At 42.1% G+C, this 13,469-nt stretch overlaps 1 protein-coding gene across 7 annotated transcripts in view; it reads left to right on the top strand.

The window, feature by feature from the left end:
* VWA3B (von Willebrand factor A domain containing 3B) overlaps window positions 1-13,469 on the top strand; it is a 222,942-nt gene that overhangs the window by 171,617 nt on the left and 37,856 nt on the right. For 6 of the 7 annotated variants that reach the window (XM_058667564.1, XM_058667560.1, XM_058667563.1 and 3 more), the window contains one exon: window positions 4,777-4,827. The exons of the other annotated variant lie outside the window; for it this stretch is intronic. In XM_058667564.1, the coding sequence (XP_058523547.1) occupies window positions 4,777-4,827 (51 nt within the window). The remainder of the gene's footprint in view (window positions 1-4,776; window positions 4,828-13,469) is intronic. 7 annotated transcript variants of the gene reach the window in all.

The raw sequence follows: 13,469 nt of genomic DNA, 5'->3' as shown, positions 1-13,469 counted from the left end.
TGCCAGGCACTGTGTTCATGTACCCAGATATTTTCAACAGTTTTAAAAAAAAAAATCTTCATTTTTCAAACTCTATTAGAGACACCTCATGTTTCAATGAGATCCTTAGAATGTTCCATTGAGCAGACAGGATTTGATCTCTTTGTCACCTATCATTCTATAAAGTGATAACCAAAACCCTGCAGTGAGAAGATCATTTACATCACACAGTTGACTTTAATATCTGAAGATTTTTCATCCCAGGATTTGAACAATTTCAGACTGAAAAAAATTTTAGGTCCATGCTGTACATACACAGATTTTTATTGTTGCCATTATTCCCTGAACAATGAAGTACAGCCACTACCTACTCAGCATTTAACTTGTATTAGGTATTATAAATAATCTCTGCAGATTCAAAGAGTACCAAGGAATATACTATTGTAATAATATAAGGGAACTCAGTAGGGGAGGGGAATTGAGATGGGAAGAGGGAAAATCCCTAAGCCTATGGAACTGTCTATCATAAATAAATTTTTTAGAAAGCAGTATATAGCAGGATAAGCTTAGGTTCTATGCAAATAATACACCTCTTTATAGAAGGGACTTGGGATATTCTAGAACCAATCCCTCACAAATACTTTTTGACTACATAATTGAAGCATTTTTTTTTTTTTGGTATCAAGTTCAAAGTAATGATCAGGTTGGCAACAATGCAAGTGATACTCTTTAACAGTCCCGTGTCCGTGCTGACACAGGAACCTCTCCCCACAGAGGCAGATGGCCCAATCACTACCCTTCCCCACCTCTGCCCTCTCACACTTAATTAAACCTTGCTACACAGCACTTAATTAAACTTCCTGCATGCCCACCTGCTTTAGGCCAGGCCATTCTTTGTTCTGGAAGCTGTGCAGTTGGCATTTACATTTCCCACCCTGTGGGTGGAAAAAAATTAAGATTAAAGTATATAAAAATGAACGCTGTGGCCCAGGTCAGGATTTGTTGGTCTGTTGTCATTTGGCAGTGTGTCTAGTATCACATTCGAAACAAAGCACAAAGCCTTTCTCCTAGCCACGGAGAGCACACCATACAGTTCAATGACAGGCCTTGCGCCCAGCTCCTCCTCAGCCCCACCTCCTCTGGAGCCCCCTGTGCAGAACTGAAACTAGCTTGGCTTCTTGGTGCCTCTCTTTGTCTCCATGCATCCTTTGTCTTTGTCTGCCAGGCAGGTGAGCCATCCCAAGCCGCACTCTCTCCATGGGCCTGTAACTTCCAGCCAGGCCTTTCTTTTCTCCCAGCCTTGATTTTCTTCCAGTTACACTGCTGTTGCTCCTCCGTCCTTGCCTCAGCACCAAGGGCCCCCTACTAAAGGCCTTCCCTTGCAGCTGACTCTTGGAGCACTTGGGTTTCCGCACCTGGGCTATGGCTTGTGGACTATCTCTGCTCCGTGAGGTGTCAACTCCCAAGGTCAGTAGCTTGGCCTGCCGTGTTGCTTCTTCAGCTGTTCCTAGAAGATGTCATAATACAGAAATAAATATATATGTACACACACGCATGTATGTGTGTATGTGTGTATCTGACTGTTGTGCTAACCATTTAGGGATTGAATCAATAGATGGAAGATTCTGTTGGGTTAGAAATACACATTTGTAGATTCGGCTTTCTGAATTCAATTCATATTTTATATGATTCCAGTTTAATCATTGAAACATTTCAAATTCAGTTATTCCAAATGCAAATATAATGCCATTCTAATGTAATCTGCTTCAGTAACTGAAGTGTTCGAGTCCTATAATTATCTGGTTTGAGGAAGCCTGGTACAGGGCACAAGCTACAGTTTTGGGGTCAGGCAATGCCTGTGGGCTTCATTCTCAGCCCTGATGCTCACTGTTGGCTAGTATGTGATGACCATAAGCCTCAGGTTCCTTAGTTGTAGGTCCTATGCCACAAGACTGCTGTGAGGAGTATGTAAATTATATATAAAGAGCAATGAATGTGAATTACTTTCCGGTTTCATTGCCTGATCCTAAAATAAATATCAGGAGTTTAATGGGCACTCTCCTCTTGTACCACCACATTGACTTTTTCCCAGGGATTTTAAGAACAAGAATCCCATTCTTCCTCAAAAGCAATGTCAAGAACACGGGCATGGTGACATGTCCCATTTCTCAATATGAGTGAGTGAATCCAGAATGGTCTTTTACACTCCCTTTAGAGAAATATTGTCCTCTGGCTTGGGAACCATGCTCAGAAACCTCATTTTAGGTTGCCACTGCCTCTGAATGCAATTAGTTTACAGGTGACTCTGAAAATGAGTCATTTCTTGGTGCAAGTAGAACTGAAAACTACAGCTACAGAAAGTTGGTAAATGCAAGCTCTTAACCAAATGTCGCTCTTCTGCAACAAAGAGGTGACTGTTGCCAAAGCTCCAAATCAAAGGGTTGAAGCAGTCTTCTAGAGGCCCTATGTCCACGTCCTGGGATTCCTGCATTCCAAAGGGATTCTCCTCTTCCACATAATTGCTTTTCTGTGATCGCCTCCTTGCTCAGTAGAGCACTTTGAAGTACTTCAACGGAGATGGATAGTAGGGGAATAGCAGAGACTGTAAGAATGGACTCTTAGAAATGTATCATTTAAATAACTAAATTAAAATTGGAGACGCAGCGGCCAATGTTGTGCCACCACCTGCAACATTGGCATCTCATATGGGCACCAGTTTAAGTGTTGGGTGCTTCATTTCTTATTCAGCTCCCAGTTAATCCCAAGTATTTGGGCCCCTGTCACCCATGTGGGAGACCTGGAAGAATCTCCTTGCTTATCTTGACACAGCCTTGACCGTTGTAGTAACCATTTAGGGGTTGAATCAATAGATGGATGATTCTCTTTCAAATAAATCTTTTTTTTAATAATTAGAGACATTTTTTAACTAATTATATCTGCAGTCACCCAGAATTTGTCAAGTTTCTAGGTCTTACCCTTCTTCAGAACCTGGAGGGAACAAACATTGAGGTATTCCTGATGATTTTATATCTCACTTCATCCTCTCAATGCCAAGAGTAATGATGCTATCCTTGACTCACCAATGAGAAAACAGTGTCATTGAGATGTATAACATAGGATCACAGAGCGACAAAGCAGGACCCTGAGATTTGAACCCACACCCATGTCATTCCCAAGTCCTTACCCAAGCTCCAGCCTTCCCGCTATACTACATCCACTTTCCAGTTTAGCTAGAGGGGAATTTTTAGTAACTTTTTTTTTAATTGGAAAGTCAGATACACAGAGAGGATGAGAAAGATATACAGAGAGGACAGAAAGATCTTTCATCTGCTGATTCACTCCCCACTTGGCCACAATGGCCCGAGCTGAGTCAATCTGAAGCCAGGAGCCAGGGGCTTCTTCTGGGTCTCCCATGTGTGTGCAAGGTTCCAAGGCTTTGAGCCGTCCTCAACTGCCTTCCCAGCCCACAAGCAGGGAGCTGGATGGGACATGGGGCTGCTGGGACACGAACTAGTGCCCATATGGGATCCTGGCACATGCAATGTAAGGACTGTAGGCACTAGGCTATTGCACCAGGCCCTTGATTAACTTTTTGAAAGAAGAGTACACACTCCCGCACTCACACTGAAGTCCCACAAAAATGGATACTGCAGATCCTTTCAACCAGTCTCAAAGTCCTGGCTGATTTGCTTTTTCCTGTCTCTTTCCCATCTCCCATAGAAGAGTTAGCTGTGTGGGGCACAACTGTGCACACACCAGCTCAGTGAATCCTCATGGCCACATGAACAGTGGGGGCTACTGTTGCTCTAGTTGGGTACTGGTCCAAGTCTCACAAGTAGGAAGAGAAAGAGCTGAGCTTGGGCCAAGCATTGTGACTGAGTCTGTGCTCTACCTCCATGTGGGACCCCTTTTCCTTGTTCTCCCCAGAACAGGCAGCAGCAGGACAGGATAGTACCTCCCTGCAAAGTGTGCTCTCAGGACCCTGGCCCACTGATGCTGGCTTCAGTGGCTGGAAGAAGGCCTCCTGGAGAATGTGGTGTTCTCTCACTCAGTTTTATTAAAGCAAGTTTATTTTCCATGGACTGTTAGCTCAGACCCTCCCCAAGAGCTGGCGTTCTGTTTCCTGAACTCAAGGAAATCTGCTTTCAGTGGGAAATGATGTAGAACTGAGCTGTGCTGGAGTCCTGAAAGAGACATCGCTGATTAGTGTAGCAAGAGGAGCTGCACCTGCCTATAGGAGCCTCCAGCCGCAACATCCTGGGTTGGCAGCACCAGGGCGGTGCCGGTGGCTCAGCTAGCTGGGGGCGGCAAGGGGAGGGAGGAACAAGACACATCTCCTGTCTGCCTCTCTCAGCTCATCTGGAAAACAGGGCTGTCAGGGTACCTGGCCTCTCAGGTGTGTCTCAGCCTCTTTCACTCTAGCAATCCGGCTGAAGGATGTCTGCAGAAGGAGAGCACAGGTGTGTTTTCCTGAGGAAGAAAACCGGTGGGTGTCTAGAGGCTCCTTCACACACATGCAGTGAGGACCAGTTTGTTGCCTGGGCTTTATCTGGTGTGCTGAGAGCTGAGCTCCCCATATAACATTGGACAGAGCTGCCACAGATCCTTGTGGCTCCTGCAGTGATGCTGAGGGAATGAGCCGTGCTGGTCCAGTCTCTCCCAGTAGGTGACAGAGACAGGGCTCAGCTGTGATGGTGCTGGGTTTGAGCTCCCCCTGCAGCACCCCTCAGAGCCCTGGGGATTGACCTCTGGCCTTGACATGAAGTACTGTTACTAAATCGTTGCTGTTCTAAACAGGCGCTTGAATAAAATTGTATGGAGAGCGTTATCTGAAGAGGAAAAAGAGAGGTAAGCCATTCTCTTCCCTCTCTCTGTACTACTGCATTTCAATTTTGGGGAATCCCTTGTAACCTAAAACCAATCATTTGAAAGTGTATAATTCAGTTGCAATTAGAATATTCACAATGCTATGCCAACCGCTGTCTATCTCTAGTTTCAAAACTTTTTCATCACCCTGGAAAAACACCTTGAATCTAGAAAGCAATCGCCTCCCATTTCCCCTCCTCGAGCCCCTGGTAACCACTAGTCTGTCGTTGTTCTTTTTCGCAATTTATTATGTGAGACGCAGAGTGGTAGGGAGAGAAATCCATGATCCATTGCTGGACCACTCCCCAACTGGCTGCAACAGCCAGACCGGGCCATGCAGAAGAAGCCAGGAATTCCATGTGGGTCTCTGGGTGAGTGGCAGAGACTCCAATATTTGAGCCTAGTAGGGACCTGGATCCGAAGTGGATTCACTGAGATTCTAACTGGCACTCTGATATGGGCGGCAAGGTGTCACAGATGGCAGCTTCACATGTTGCACCACAATGCCTGCCCTCACTAGTCTGTTTGATGTCTATAAATTTGTGTCTTCTGAATGTATTATTTGAAAAGAATCATTTAATGTATGACCTCTTGTGTCTGGCTTTTACTTAGTACAAAAGCCTGATGTTTCTAAGATTCATCCAAGTTGTATCATGTATATGTGTGTGTATTATTTATATATTATATATATAATCATTTGTTTACCAGTTCTCCACTGATGGGACATTTGGACTGTTTCCCTTTTTTGCTGATTATAAACTCCATTGGTCTGCATGTTAGTGTAAAAGTATCTGAGGAAACATGTGTTTTCTTTTGAAAGATTAATTTATTTGAAAGTCAGAGAGAGGGAGAGACAGAAAACAAAACAATTTTCCATCTGCTGGCTCACTCCTGAATGACACAACAGCCAGTGCTGGATCAGGCCAAGAGCCTGGGACCCTGTCTGGGTCTCCCATGTGAATGGCAGGGGCCCAAGTACTTGGCCATCTTCCGCTGCTCTCCCAGACACATTAGCAGAGAGTTGAATGGCAAGTGGAGCAGCTGGGACTCGAAACAGATACTGTGTTGTAGATACCAGCTTGACTCTCTCTGCATCACAAAATCGTCCCTAGGCCACGTGTTTTCATTTCTGTTGAGTGTACACCTAGGAGTAGATTTGCTAGTCACACTTTAATTTTGCGCTTAACTTTTTGAAAAACTTTCAAACTGTTTTGCACAGCAGCTGCGCATTTTACATTCTTACCAGCAACTTGTGAGGTTTCTTGTTTCCCTGTATCTTCATCAACACTTGTTCTTTTTTTAACCCATTGAGTCCTAAGTTTTCAATTCCGTAAATATCACAACAAAATTAACACCGGTGTATTAAAATACATTGGAAACCGTAATCTAGAGGTTATGGATCTTTTGTTCTCATTAAGGAAATCCAGATTGTTCTATAAACAGGATCCTATGAATATTATCTTTCACATGTATATATAAGCTGTCCTATAAATGGGACATCAGGCAAATAAAATATCATTCCATACATTGCATGGTGTGTAAAGACGCAACTTTTATGACTTAATCCATTTCTTATGCATTAAGTAGTTATCAGTAGATATCAGTTATGTATGTTATCTTTTATTCAATTGGATATTTATTTAAAATGATTTTGCAATAAAGTTCAGGCAATTTTTTAAAGATTGATTTTTATTGGAAAATCACATATACTGAGAGGAAGAGAGACAGAGAGGAAAATCTTCCATCCACTGATTCACTCCCCAAGCGGCTGCATCGGCTAGAGCTGAGCCAATCTGAATCCAGGAGCCAGGAGCTTCTTCCACGTCTCCCATGCGGGTGCAGGGTCACAAGGCTTCGGGCCGTCCTTGACTGCTTTCCCAGGCCACAAGCAAGGAGTTGGATGGGAAGTGAGACTGCCGGGACTAGAATGAGGGCTCATATGGGATCCTGGCACATGCAAGGCAAAGACTTCAGCCATTAGGCTACCATCCCGGGCCCGAGTTCAGGTAATTTTCAGAGAACTTAGAAACATTTTTTAAAAATATTTATTTCTGGGCCCGGCAGCATGGCCTAGTGGCTAAAGTCCTCGCCTTGAACGTGCCGGGATCCCATATGGGCGCCGGTTCTAATCCCGGCAGCTCCACTTCCCATCCAGCTCCCTGCTTGTGGCCTGGGAAAGCAGTCGAGGACAGCCCAAAGCCTTGGGACCCTGCACCTGCATGGGAGACCCAGAAGAGGCTCCAGATTCCTGGCTTCGGATCGGCGCAGCACCGGCCGTTGTGGTCACTTGGGGAGTGAATCATCGGATGGAAGATCTTCCTCTCTGTCTCTCCTCTCTGTATATCTGACTTTGTAATAAAAATAAATAAATCTTTAAAAAAATATATTTATTTCTATTGGAGAGTAAGATTTACAGAAAGAAGGAGAGAAAAAGAGGAAAATCTTCCATAAACTGATTTACTCCCCAAGTGGCTGCAATGGCAGAAGCTGAGCCAATCCAAAGCCAGGATCCCAGAGCCTCATCTGGGTCTCCCACATGGGTGCAGGTTGCCAAAGCTCTGGGCCATAATCCTCTGCTTTCCCAAGTCACAAGAAAGGAAGTGGGAGGGCAGTGGAGCAGCCAGGACATGAACTGGTGCCCGTATGGGATACTGGTGCATGCAAGGTAAGGATCTTAGCCACTAAGCTACTGCACTGGACCCAGAAACATTTATTTCCCCTTCCCTGTCCCAAAATCCCCTCCCGCCCACTTAATTCCCCTATATCATTACTATATCATAGCTCTTTATAAACAGTCACATGTTCATCATTGCAGACACGGACAATGGCAGAGTCCAGCCTCCCATTGTCCAGGTACAGCTAATAGTTTCGTTAGCAGTCCATCTTTGATCTGGAAGTAGAGATGCACACTGCACTGCATCCTCACCTCTGGACATGACAATCTCCATTACAGTCACCTCACATCCCTCTTAAATGGAAAGCCACAACAAAAAATCAACAACAGCAAGAAAAATAGAAATGTACAACACCATGAATTTTTCAAGAGGTTTTGAAAGTTCAACAGTCCTGAACTGCTGGCGAACCCATCACTCCAATCACGATGAAATCTCTCCTGAATCCACTGGCCTCTATAATCCACCTTAGTGTCTGCCCAGATCTTCAGCACCAATGATTGGCTGAGGTAGTTGATCAATTTGTTCTGTCCTCCATTCTCTGCCATGGTACCAGGTGTCCTCTGGAGGCTCTGATGTACTGCCATATCCTCCATGTACATTTGGATATGCTGTTCTGCTCTGTCTGAGCCAGTGAGGAGGCCCAGCTCTGACACATCCACTCCCAGAGTCAGCCCATGGAACCTGCAATTCTCTCCATGGTGAGGGTTCTGAGTCCAGTAGTTCAGTTGTTAGGGAATCACCCAATAAACCTCATCTGGGGCCATCCCAGACCTGATTCTTGTGTGTGTGTACCAATACAGGGTCTGGCACAGTCTGTCACCCAAATCAGCCTACGCACACACTGGTAGTTGCAATTGCTGGGTCAGTTCTGTCTCCAACCCCATGCAGAAACATTTTTAATACTCTAATCATTCATCTATTATTTTTCTCAAAGGAATAGAACTCTAAAAGTATCATCTATTTCAAGATTACCACCAATGTTGTGTTTACTACACAGTATTTAATAGGTGCCATATAAATATCACTATGGGACGTACTGAAATAAGCCAGAATCATCCTAATGAGTGTGAAATGCTGTCTCATTGTGGTTCTGGTGTCTGTTTTCTTAACAACTAGTGATGTTGAGCATCTTTTCATTTTCTCATTATCTATTTGTATATCATTAGAGAAATGTCTATTCAAGTGATCTTTTTATCATTTTAGATTGTATTTTTGTTGAGTTGTAAGCCTTCTAGATAATGAACTCTTCTCAGATACGTAACTTTCTAGTATTTTCTTCCATTTTCTGGTTGTTGTTCCATAATCTTGATTATGTCCTTCAGTGTCCAAAAGCTTATACTTTTCATTAAGTCAATTTTTGTATATTGGTTTCTTTTGTTGTTTGTGCTTTTGATTTTAGCCTAACCCATTGCATTGCAATGCCCTCCCCTGTTTTCCGTTGATGGTCTTAGCACCCTTCTCAAATCAATTAGTGATGAATAGTTAGACAACATTTTATTTTTATTTTTTTTATTTTATTTTTCTTGGAAAGGCAGATTTAAAGAGAGAAGGAGAGACAGAGAGGAAGATCTTCCATCCACTGATTCACTCCCCAAGTGATTGCAATGGCCAGAGCTGAGCCAATCCAAAGCCAGGAGCCAGGAACTTCTTCCAGGTCTCGTACCTGGGTGCAGGGTCCGAAGGCTTTAAGCCATCCTCGACTGCCTTCCTAGGCTACAGGCAGGGAGCTGGATGGGAAGTGGAGCAGCCAGGACATAAACTGGCACCCATATGGGATCTTGATACAAGCAAGGCGATGATTTAGCCACTAAGCCATTGCATCGGGCCCAAATATTTAGATTTCTTTATGGACTTTCAATTATATCCTATTGCCCTGTTTATCCTTGTTACCAGTATGATACTATTTTGGTTACTATAGCTTTGAAACTGCTAAGTTTGAGTCTTTTAATTTTTTTCTTTTTCAAATTTGTTTTGGCTATTTAGAGCTCCAAAAGATGCATGTGAATTTGAGAATTGTATTTTCTATTTCTACAATAAGAAAAACCAGTGAGCTTTTGCTACAGATTGCATTAAATCTATAGATTGCTTTGGAAAGTTTTACCATCTTAACAGTGTTAAGTCTTCTGACCCATGAACACAGACTGTCTATTTTTTTTTTTTTTTAGGTCTTTAGTTTCCTTTAGCAATGTTTTGTAGCTTTTAGTGTACACATAAGTCATTTCCTCAGTTATTTTGTTTTTCTGGATGCTATTGCAAATGAAAATTATTTTAATCTGGTCTCTGGCTTGTTTATTGCTGTTTGAGAAAACATGGCCATTTTTGTGCTTTGATGTTGTACTTCACAACTGTGGCGAATTTGTCAGTTGTAAGAATGAGGGGATCTATGGAATTTTCCTCTATTAAAAACATGTCATCTACAGACACAGTCTTACTTTTTCCAATCAGGATACTTTTCATTTCTTCATCTTGCCTAGTTGGTGTGGCTTGTACTTGAAATGCAACATTGAACAGCAGTGACCAGTGACGACAATGTTGTCTTGAGCCTGATTATAGGCGGAAAGCTCTCAGTCTCTTACTGTTGAGTTCAATGTCAGCTGCACGTTTCCATTAATGCCTTGATTTTCATATTCAGGAAGATTCCGCCCATTCCTTGTTTACCAGTGGATTTATCAAAGAATATGTTTCAAATTCTTTTTATTTAATTATTGAGATGGTATAGTTTTTTTCCCTTTGCTTTATTGGGGGTGATTTATTTAATTACTCTTCGAAGGTTGAACGACCCTTGAGTTCCTAGAATAAATACAATTAATACCCTATTGGTTTTTATTCTTTAGTATTTTGTTAAGGATACTCATACTAATATTAATAAAAATGACCTTTGGTTTTCTTTTCTCTGATTTTTCTTCTTGCTGTGGTAGAAGGGTAATTCTGCTGCTGTGTTAAAAACTGTTTCCTTGCTTCTATTTCTTAGAGGAGTCTGAGTGGTACTGATGTGGATTCTTTAGATGTTTGGTAGAATTTATCATTGAAGCTGTCTGAGCGGGACTTCTCTTTGTCAGAAGGTTTTTTTATTCCTTATTTAGGGTCTATTTGCTGTTAACTGTCAATATTATCATTATTTATTAGAGATTTATTTATTGTATTGGAAAATCAGATCTACAGAGAGGAAGAGAGACAGAGATGAACAGCTTCCATCCACTGATTCACTCCCCAAGTGACCACAATGGCTGAAATTGAGCCAATCTGAAGCCAGGAGCAAGGAGCTTCTTTCAGGTCTCCCACGTGGGTACAGGATCCCAAGGCTTTGGGCTGTCCTCGACTGCTTTCCCAGGCAACAAGCAGGGAGCTGGATGGGAAGCTGGGCCACTGGGATTAGAACAGGTGCCCATAGGCTACTGCGCCAGGCCCCCCTTTTTTTTTCCTAATTCAGTTTTAGTAATCTGTGTATGTAGGAACTATTTAATCTTGATTATCTGGTGTTTTTTGGGCGTACAACTGATCCTAATATTTCTCTTTAAACTTCTAATCCTTTTAATTTTTGTAAAGTGAGCAATTTATGCTTTTATTTCTGTGGTTTAGTCATTATGTCTCCTCTTAGCTGTCTAGGTAAAAGTTATCAATTTTGTTGATACTTTCAAAGAACCAACTTTCATTTTGTTGATTCTATTTTTTCTATTCCCTAGTTTATTTATATTTCTTTACTCTTTATTATTTCTTTCCTCTGCTGGCTTTGGGTTTACTTTTTACCTCTCTCCCAGCTCCTTAAGTATAAAATTATGTTGTTGCTATGGTATCTTTCTATCTTTTCAATTACAGCATTTACAGCCATAAATTTTTCCAGAACACTTGCATTGCAGCATTTTGTAAGTTCTGATGTATTGTGTTACATCTCCAAGAATTTTCTAATTTCTCTGTTTTGTTCTTTGTCTCATTGGTTGGTTGTGATATTTAATTTCTATATACTTGTCATTGTTTTACTTTTCCCATGATTACCATTTTTGGATTCATTCTGTTGTAGGTTGATAAGCTATTTTGGTTAGGCTTGATATTTTAGAATACTTAGGAGAACATATGGGGTATTCTTGAAAATATTAAGTGTTTACTTAAGTACTGTGTTTTGTTGTTGGGTGAGGTGTTCTGTATATGTCTCCTTAGGATCATTTTACATAGGCTTTTGTAGTACTCTATTAAATTTTTGATTTTCTCTAGATGTTTTAGCCATTGTAGAGAATGCAGTGTTGAAGTCTCCATTACTTCATGTAGTTTAGGCCGTGACGATAGGTGTATGTACATTTACAATTTCTATATCCTCTTGATAATTTTACATTTTTATCACTATGAGGTGTTATCCTTTGTCTCATAAAAATGTGTGACTGGGTCTTGTGCAGTAGTCCAGCAGCTAAAATCCTAACCTTGCATGTGCTGAGATCCAATATGGGTGCCTGTTCTAATCCCAGTGGCCCCGCTTCCCATCCAGCTCCCTGCTTGTTGCCTGGGAAGGCAGTAGAGGATGGCCCAAAGCCTTGGGACTCTGCACCCATGTGAGAGACCTGGAAGAGGCTCCTTGCTCCTGGCGTTAGATTGGCTCAGCTCTGGCCAGTGCTGCCACTTGGGGAGTGAATCAGTGGATGGAAGATCTTCATCTCTGTCTCTCTTCCTCTCTGTATATTTGACTTTCCAATAAATAAATAAATCTTTTTTTTAAGTATGACTTAAATCTGGCAACAGTTAAGTATTCTAGTTAACCAGCAGATGAGAGTCTGCTCTCCTCTCTCTGTATTACCTTTCACATAGACAGTTTAATTAAAAACATTTTAAAAGAATAACTAAACTTTAAGAGAATACATTTAGTAAAGGGACTGTGAAATTTACATGCAGACTCACAAATCAGGGTATAGCTTTGTAGATGTCTGTTGGCACTAATCCCACAGTTATTTCAACTTATGAAAAAGTTGAACACACATGACTGAAGCTTTCTCCTTTCACTTGACTCTCTGGAAACTTCCTATGTTTCCATTAAAAAAAAAATTACTCCAAATAGGCAGCCATTCATTTAGCAGCAGAACCATTTTCTACCAAGAGTAGGTTAAGAACATAGCCCAGGCTTAGCAGAGGAAATGCACTGCCCTGCAACCTCACGCCCTGGTAGCATGAGAGCCAGGGCTGGGAGCAAGCCAGGCTGGTCAAGTGGACAGCAGCTGTCAGTATATGTGTACACCTGATCTGGGGGAGGTAAGGCTAAACTAAACTTCAGCACACTTGGGTGTGCATAAGAGCCAGACAGGATGCGGGATGGACTGGACTAGGCCACAGCACATACTAACACATGCAAAAACCAGGGCTGGGGGCAGACTTGGTGGGCATTATTGGGGATCAGCATGATTAGGACATGGTACCCACTGGTATACACGAAGAGCAGGCATGAAGACATGGACTGGGCTGGGTTAGGTCACAGCACCTATCAGTTTTTGTGAAAGATGGGGTAGGGCTGACAAGGCAGCTGCATGCACTGGTATGTGCACTGACTGGTACAGGTGACCAACCAAACTTGACCCTGCACATTTGTGTGCGACCTTCCTCACCTCAATTGGAGACCCACGTGCTTGTGCGTCCCTCTCAACAATAAAAATAATATCCAAAGTAAAATTTAAAAATTTATAAAAGAACATAGCCCAAGAGTCTTAATTTAGAGTTTGCAAGGTTTTCCTTTTTAACTGTAGTTAAAAAATTATGATGTAACACAAAATTTGCCATCTAAACCATTCTTAACCGTACAGCTCACTGGCTTTGACTGACTGCACATTCCAACAGATGTCTAGAATCTTGCAAAACTGTAACTATACTCTATAGTAGCAAATGTCCATTTCCCTGATAACTGTCATTCTATTTCCTGTTTCTATGAATTTGGCTGTTTTAGATTCTTCATGTAAGTGGTATCACATAGTATTT

The sequence above is a fragment of the Ochotona princeps genome, chromosome 8, assembly GCF_030435755.1.
Source record: "Ochotona princeps isolate mOchPri1 chromosome 8, mOchPri1.hap1, whole genome shotgun sequence".
In the NCBI taxonomy this organism is placed as follows: Eukaryota; Metazoa; Chordata; class Mammalia; order Lagomorpha; family Ochotonidae; genus Ochotona; species Ochotona princeps.
The sequence above is the reverse complement of the archived record's forward strand: the minus strand, read 5'-3'. Positions and strand labels throughout refer to the sequence as shown.